At 47.6% G+C, this 7,981-nt stretch overlaps 2 protein-coding genes across 2 annotated transcripts; both read left to right on the top strand.

Moving 5' to 3' along the window:
* The first annotated feature begins 1,808 nt into the window (after positions 1–1,808).
* LOC130963009 (uncharacterized) lies at positions 1,809–4,395 on the top strand. Its single transcript, XM_057889161.1, has 2 exons — positions 1,809–4,256; positions 4,357–4,395. Exons 1-2 carry the CDS (start codon positions 1,809–1,811, stop codon positions 4,393–4,395), a joined length of 2,487 nt encoding a protein of 828 aa, XP_057745144.1.
* A 962-nt stretch (positions 4,396–5,357) lies between these two features.
* LOC130963008 (uncharacterized) lies at positions 5,358–7,100 on the top strand. The gene is made up of 2 exons (XM_057889160.1): positions 5,358–6,314; positions 6,420–7,100. Exons 1-2 carry the CDS (start codon positions 5,358–5,360, stop codon positions 7,098–7,100), a joined length of 1,638 nt encoding a protein of 545 aa, XP_057745143.1.
* The last annotated feature ends 881 nt before the right edge of the window (positions 7,101–7,981 follow it).

The raw sequence follows: 7,981 nt of genomic DNA, 5'->3' as shown, positions 1-7,981 counted from the left end.
AAAAAAGTATTTTCGGAAAAAAAGGTCGTATTTATCGGAATTTATATTTCCAATTATACTAGTTTATACATAGACCTACAATATATTGAGGTACAGTATAATAAATCTTAAATGTATGACTTGCTTTTATGCATTAATCAAAATGGATAGATGTTAATATTTAAAAGTAAAATTTTTTGTGTAATTATTTTTATAAAAAAAATAGTTGATAATCATTTAATAATTTGATATGTTTAATTAAATTATTATTTAATATTTTTATTTGTTAATTTTACATAAAATAATTGTACCTAAGATCTTTTTTATTTAAAACTAATTACTGTAGTCTTTTTGTGAATTAATTGATCGACTTGAATATGTGTCAGAAATCAGAATGACACACATTATTATGAATCTCCCATAATCTCAACAATATGTCGATCACAAAAGAAACAAGGTATATTTCCGGCCAAAGTTATTATCTGTTTCAAAAAATTCCAAAGAACTATTTTTATCTCTTATAATTTGAGTTTAAAAATCTAATATATATTATATACTACGGTGACTATCTTAAACGATGATAGTTATAGTATGTTAAATAATATTATTAAAATAATATTTTTTATTATTTAATAATATTTTTAAATTATTATTTTATTATAATTAAAAAATATTATTAAATAATAAAAAATTATTATTTTAATTTTAATAGTATTTGTATAAATATTATAATCACCATAACTATAAACATATAGTAGAATGTAGATTATATATATGCATTTTAGTATGTTTATATTATAATTATTACGATAATTATGATATTATAAAAATATGAAAAATATGACTTTAGTTTAAACTATATTTATATAATGACAATAGTCACCTTAAGATAAACATACTAAATTTCACTGTATATATGATAACGACGGTTCCTTCCTCGGTCTCTGATCTATCAATTTGGTTTTTGCAAAATGATTATTAACACTTTATCAGTGAGTAGTTAACTACTTATACACTCATCAATGTTACTATATGTTAGACTATTAGTCTATTTGTTGCCTCACCATTCTTTGACTGTGCAACAAGTAATGTTGCACGCGTTGTTCTTAGCTTCTTATTTTAAGGTTGAATGTAGCACGTGAGATGCATCTTCTTCCATACCTAAACCAACTCAATTCAAAGTGGCCCAGGATTTTAAGTAGCTGTAGATAACGGTAATGTGATCAATCATCACAATATTATCAAGATTATGCTTATTGTAAGTATTTCACATATTTCCGCGGTGATTATGTCCTCAGTATTTTAAATTTTGGTTCGCAACTACAATTGTAATTTGATATGATCAGAATTTATTATTTTTTGACTATTAATATTTAAAAATGTTACGGCCTGGCCCAAAACCTGCACGGGTTGATCCGACCCGTGCAATACCCGATCCGGACACGTGCCCTCCACCCGACCCGGACACGCGTCCTGTACGACCCACACACGGCTGCAGAGCAACGTCCTTGGGAATATGGGCCTGTCCTCCCGTGGGGCCCACCACTGACATGTATATAAGGGGAAGATTGGCTCTTCCCCCGAGGTACGTCACATTCTCTCCCCTATCATTCTGCTCGCCTGCACATTGCTGACTTGAGCGTTGGAGTGTCTTTGCAGGTGGCACCCCCCCCAACATCTACTCACGACCAAGTGCTCCCGTGCCCGGCTACTCGACAACTCGCGAGCAGTGCGACCCAAGTGAAGGCGTCCTTCCCCTACATCTAACCACCCGACCTGTTCGGAACCCGACTACTGAACATTGGCGCCGTCTGTGGGGACTCGCCTAAATGGAAGTCGTACTGGGTCCCGACGACCACGCTCGGGCAACCGGAGCGGAGGGGGCAGCCTCCGTCGCTTCGCAAGGGGGGCGGCGGAGGTCCCCCCATCGACACACGAGGACACGACCATTCGGAGGAACGGGCGGAGATAGCGCCATAATAATGCAAGAGCTACGCCACAGAGTTCAGAACCTAGAACGACAGCTTGCCGACCGGGAACGGGAAGGACGGTCTACCGATCCGAGCTACACCCCGTCTCCCGGGAGCGAGGAGGAAGACTCCCACCGAAGCCGCCAGAGGACGGAAGCGGAGAGCTCGCGAGAGGAGTCACCCGTAAGGAGGAGACGGAATGACACGATCATCTACTCCCGCGGCAGACCGACCCATCGAGCGACAAGAAGTCGCGAAGACGGAAGAACACGACAACCTGTCATAATGGGCGTCACCCCGTTCCACCGATCTATCCTCGAGGTCCGGCTGCCGAAACACTTCGACAAGCCAACGGACATGAGGTACGACGGAACTCAAGATCCTCTAGAACACCTCACGGCCTTTGAGGCCAGGATGAATCTAGAAGGAGTAGGAGACGAGGTAAGGTGCCGCGCTTTCCCGGTAACACTAGCAGGACCAGCGATCAGATGGTTTAACGGCCTCCCTCAAGGTTCCATCTACAACTTCTCAGACAACAGCCGTGCATTCCTGGCCCAATTTACAACGCGAATAGCAAAGGCCAAACATCCTATCAACCTTCTAGGGGTAACCCAGAGACAAGGAGAACCGACCAGGAGGTACCTAGATCGGTTCAACGATGAATGCTTGGAAATCGACGGCTTAACCGACTCGGTGGCCAGTCTCTGCCTGACAAACGGCCTCCTCAACGAGAACTTCCGAAAACACCTCACCACGAAGCCGGTTTGGACAATGCACGAAATCCAGACGGTGGCCAAGGAGTACATAAACGACGAGGAAGTCAGCCGAGTCGTGGCTGCCAATAAACGGCAGTCCGGTTACGGGCAGGCTCGGCAGTCCGGTGGCGACGGTGAGAGAGCAAGAGAAAAGGTCAGGGAGGAGGCATCAAACAAAGCACCTAGGTCGTTCCCTCGAGTCGGAAAGTTTACTAACTACACTCCACTCACCCTCCCCATCATGGAAGTTTATCAACAAATAGCTGAGAAAGGAATTCTTCCGAAGCCTCGACCACTTAAGGACCGTACGGGAGGGAACAAGAACCTTTATTGCGATTACCATAAGGGATACGGCCATCAAACACAAGACTGTTTCGACCTGAAGGATGCACTAGAACAGGCGATAAGGGAAGGAAAGCTAGCAGCGTTCTCCCATCTCATCAGGGAGCCGAGAAGGCGTTATCGCGATCAGGACGAGGAAGGCAAGACACGCTCGGCCAAGCGACGACAGGAACCCGAAGACAGAGACCATGGCCTCACTGTGATAAACGTGGTAACGGCAAAAAACGCTGCACCAAAATCTCGGTCGGCACACAAGAAAGACGCCAAGATTCTGGCGATCTCATCCTCGCCAGTGCAAAGCTCCAAAAAACCTCCGTCCATTTCTTTCGGCCCGGAAGACCAATGGTTCAGCGACGCCCCTGAAAACCCCCCCATGGTCATAACGGCCAGAGTGGGAACCGGCCTCGTCAAACGGATCCTTGTCGACACAGGAGCTGATTCGAACATCATGTTCCGCAACGTATTCGATGCACTAGGGCTAAAGGATGCCAACCTGACGACTCACCAGCACGGGGTTATCGGGTTAGGCGACCACTTTATCAAACCGGACGGAGTCATTTCCCTACCAATCTCGGTGGGACAGATGCAAGGCCGAAGATCGGCGATGGCCGAGTTCGTAATCCTCCGAGACTCCACAGCCTACAACATCATCTTGGGAAGAAAAACAATCAATGATCTTGAAGCCATAATCAACACCAAGCTGCTAATTATGAAGTTCGTTACCGATGAAGGATCCATAGGGACCATAAGAGGAGACCTCGAGACGGCGGTCGCTTGTGACAACGCCAGCCTTTCCCTTAGAAAGAAGTCCAAGGAAGCATCCGGCGTATTCCTAGCTGACCTTGATGCCAGAGTAGAGGACAAGCCCAGGCCGGAACCGGAAGGGGACCTGGAGAAGTTTAAGATCGGTGACGAAGGGGAAAAATTCACATTCGTCAACAAGAACCTCCCACATGAGCTGAAGGAGCCTTTGATTGAAATGATAAGGGCCAACAGGGACTTGTTCGCCTGGACGCCAGCCGACATGCCGGGCATAGATCCAAAAATCATCTCACACCATCTAGCCGTCAAGCCGGAAGCACGCCCAGTGGCTCAACGGAGGAGAAAAATGTCGGCGGAAAGAGCAGAGGAGGTAGCCAAGCAGACGGCCGGCCTCCTAGAAGCAGGCTTCATACGGGAAGTAGACTACTCGACGTGGCTCTCGAATGTGGTACTGGTGAAAAAACACAATGGCAGGTGGAGAATGTGCGTGGACTACTCTGACCTTAACAAAGCATGCCCCAAAGATTGCTTCCCCCTCCCGAACATAGACGCACTTGTCGACGCCGCGGCGGGATACCGGTATCTGAGTTTCATGGACGCCTACTCAGGTTACAATCAGATACCGATGCACCGACCAGACGAAGACAAAACGGCGTTCATAACGCCAGGAAGAACTTTCTGCTATAAGGTAATGCCATTCGGCTTGAAAAATGCGGGGGCGACATATCAAAGGCTGATGAACAGGATATTCCACGACCTCATAGGAAAAACGGTTGAAGTCTACGTGGACGACATCCTGGCAAAAACAACACGACCTGACGACCTCCTAAGCGACCTGGCAAGAGTATTTGCGTCCCTCCGTCAACACGGTATAAGGCTGAACCCCCTCAAGTGCGCCTTCGCCATGGAAGCCGGTAAGTTCCTGGGATTTATGATAACTCAGAGAGGGGTAGAAGCTAACCCGGAGAAATGCCAGGCAATACTTCAGATGAAGAGCCCGGATTGTCTCAAGGACGTCCAGAGGTTGGCAGGGCGATTGACATCACTTTCCCGGTTTCTCGGAGCCTCGGCGACAAAGGCCCTGCCATTTTTTAACCTCATGAAGAAAGGGATGGCCTTTGAGTGGACACCCGCGTGCGAAGAAGCCTTTCAACACTTCAAGGAAATCCTGGCGGCACCTCCCGTTCTCGGGAAGCCAAGGGACGGGGAACCACTATACCTATACCTCGCTATAACGAGCGAAGCCCTGGCTGCAGTACTGATACGGGAGGACGGGAAAGCCCAACAACCAGTCTACTTCATAAGCAGGGCCCTACAAGGAGCAGAATTAAGATATAGCAAATTGGAAAAGCTAGCCTTGGCACTCCTAACTTCCTCGAGAAGGTTAAAACAATACTTCCAAAGTCACCAAGTGGTCGTCAGAACGGACCAGGGGATCCGGCAAGTTCTACAGAAACCCGACCTAGCGGGAAGAATGATGACTTGGTCCATCGAACTCTCTCAATATGACATACGGTACGAGCCCCGGCAAGCCATCAAGGCCCAGGCCATGGCGGATTTCTTGGTTGAAGTAACGGGAGATCCAGGCGAAGACATGGGTACACGGTGGAAGCTCCATGTAGACGGAGCCTCCAACCAGACCTTCGGAGGTGCCGGGATCATCCTAGAAAGCCCGATTGGGGTTATATACGAACAGTCGGTTAGATTCGAATTTCCCATCTCAAACAACCAAGCAGAATACGAAGCCCTCATAGGAGGCTTGACCCTAGCGGCGGAAGTCGGCGCAAGAAGACTGGAAGTATGCAGCGATTCCCAAGTCGTCACCTCCCAAGTAAACGGCAGCTACCAAGCCAAGGACCCCTTGTTACAGAAGTACTTGGAAAAGGTTAAAAACTTGAGCCAAAAGTTCGAAGAGGTCACGGTCCAGCATGTACCCAGAGAAAGGAACACACGGGCAGACCTCCTATCAAAATTGGCCAGCACAAAGCCAGGGGAGGGGAACCGGTCTCTCATCCAAGGCATGACAAGGGAACCAGCAGTTGCACTACACATAACAACCCCAAGTCCCTCATGGCTAGACCCCATCACCAACTTCCTAGAACACGGCCAAGTCCCTGATGATGAAAAGGATGCGGCGAAATTAAGAAGAGAAGCGGCAAAATACGCCGTCATCCAAGGACAGCTGTTCAGAAAAGGGCTTAGCCAACCCCTACTGAAGTGCCTACACCCCGACCAGACGGACTATGTCCTCAAGGAAGTCCATGAGGGCTGCTGTGGGCACCACATCGGAGGCAAAGCCCTAGCAAGGAAGTTAATCCGAGTTGGGTACTACTGGCCGTCGATGATGGCGGATTCCAAAGAGTTTGTCAAAAAATGTATAAAGTGCCAACAGAACGCCAATTTTGCCAAGGCACCGGCCTCCGAGTTAAGCTTGCTAACGACCTCCCGGCCATTCGCTCAGTGGGGAGTCGACCTCTTAGGGCCCTTCCCAGTCGGCCCTGGGCAGGTCAAATATCTCATAGTAGCAATTGATTACTATACCAAATGGATAGAAGCCGAACCACTGGCTAGCATATCCTCGGCCAATTGCAGAAAATTCATGTGGAGGCAGGTAATAACACGATTCGGGATACCGGAAGTCGTCATCTCGGACAATGGCACGCAGTTTACTGACAAGAAGTTCACAGAATTTCTCAGCGGCCTGGGTATAAGGCAAAGGTTCTCTTCGGTAGAACACCCTCAGACGAACGGACAAGTGGAGTCCGCCAACAAGGTTGTCCTTTCAGGGTTGAAAAAGAGGCTGGACAATAAGAAGGGCGCTTGGGCCGACGAGCTAGCGTCGGTCCTCTGGTCTTACCGAACAACCGAGCAGTCCTCCACCAAGGAAACTCCTTTCCGTTTAACATACGGGGTGGATGCGATAATACCCGTAGAGATCGGTGAACCGAGTCCGCGATTGCTTTTGAAAGGAGTAGAGGAAACTGTAGAAAAGGACCTGATAGACGAAGCCCGGGAAATGGCCCATTTGACGGAAACGGCGCTTAAACAAAGAATAGCTCTGCGATACAACACCAAAGTGCTCAAGAGGGAATTTGAGCCTGACGACCTCGTCCTAAGGCGGAATGATATCGGCCCACCGACCCCCGGAGAGGGCAAGCTAGCGGCCAACTGGGAAGGCCCATATAGAATCAAGAAAGTGATGGGAAAAGGAGCATTCAAGCTAGAAAGGCTCGATGGCAAGGAGGTCCCGAGGACATGGAACGCGGACAACCTTAAAAGATTCTACTCCTAGAGGACAGAGCGATATGCCGGCTAATCTAGCTAAGTAGTAAATTTGTCATTTAAAGTAACTTTCGAGTCCTTTATGTGGTTACCGAATAAGATATACTTGTGCAAATTCTCCACCCTATTCTATCTCCGTTTTTCAGATAAACCATCCCGTCATGACTAACGACGACACCTGACCCGGGACTGATCACCCCGGAGGTCATCAACTACCGTTGTGACGAATAATCACACGAGAGGCCGCGGGCCACCAGTATAAACGACTATAAACCAAAAACGGTTAATAGAAACGACAACGCAATCAGACGAGTAAGAAAAAACTTTATCGCGACAAAACGAGCAAGCGACCAAAAAGTCATTGTTCACAAGCCAAAATAAAAGCGGCTAAAATTAAATTGTTCATAAGCCAAAACGGCCGAAATCAACTGTTTACAAGCCAAAACAAAACGGCTAAACAAAAAACAAGGAAATAAAGAGTTCATTTCTTAGGGACATCGACAACTTGGCCATCCTTAATAATCTTAAAAACACCAATTGCCGACGTGTCGAACTCAGGGGCAACGATTTTAATTTGAGCTTTCAGGGCTTCCTCGGTGCCCAAAATCGCGCCTTTGCCCTGTTTGACGACGTCTTTGTACTTAGCCTTCCATGTTGCCAGTTCAGCCTCCACGGCCTGCTTCTCCTTCTCGACTTCGGCCGCGCGCTTCTGCGCCGCGCCGACCTGTTTCTCCAAAGCCATCTCGCGCTCGACCAAACGTTCGACCGTCGCATCCGACTCTTTCTGTTTCTTCTCGGCAGCTGTTACCTTTTGTTCGGCGGCGGTAGCTTTCTGCTCGGCAGTGGTGGCTTTCTTCTCGGCGGCATCCAATTTCTCTGAAGATTGAGTCA

This window comes from Arachis stenosperma, chromosome 2, assembly GCF_014773155.1.
Source record: "Arachis stenosperma cultivar V10309 chromosome 2, arast.V10309.gnm1.PFL2, whole genome shotgun sequence".
Taxonomy (NCBI): domain Eukaryota; kingdom Viridiplantae; phylum Streptophyta; class Magnoliopsida; order Fabales; family Fabaceae; genus Arachis; species Arachis stenosperma.
The sequence above is the reverse complement of the archived record's forward strand: the minus strand, read 5'-3'. Positions and strand labels throughout refer to the sequence as shown.

Coding starts and splice junctions, on each gene's coding strand:
- LOC130963009 (XM_057889161.1), top strand. CDS start 1,809: ATGGAAGTCGTACTGGGTCCCGACGACCACGCTCGGGCAACCGGAGCG. Junction 4,257..4,356: donor CGACGTGGCTCTCGAATGTG/GTACTGGTGAAA, acceptor TCCCGAACATAG/ACGCACTTGTCGACGCCGCG.
- LOC130963008 (XM_057889160.1), top strand. CDS start 5,358: ATGGCGGATTTCTTGGTTGAAGTAACGGGAGATCCAGGCGAAGACATG. Junction 6,315..6,419: donor TCCCAGTCGGCCCTGGGCAG/GTCAAATATCTC, acceptor ATGTGGAGGCAG/GTAATAACACGATTCGGGAT.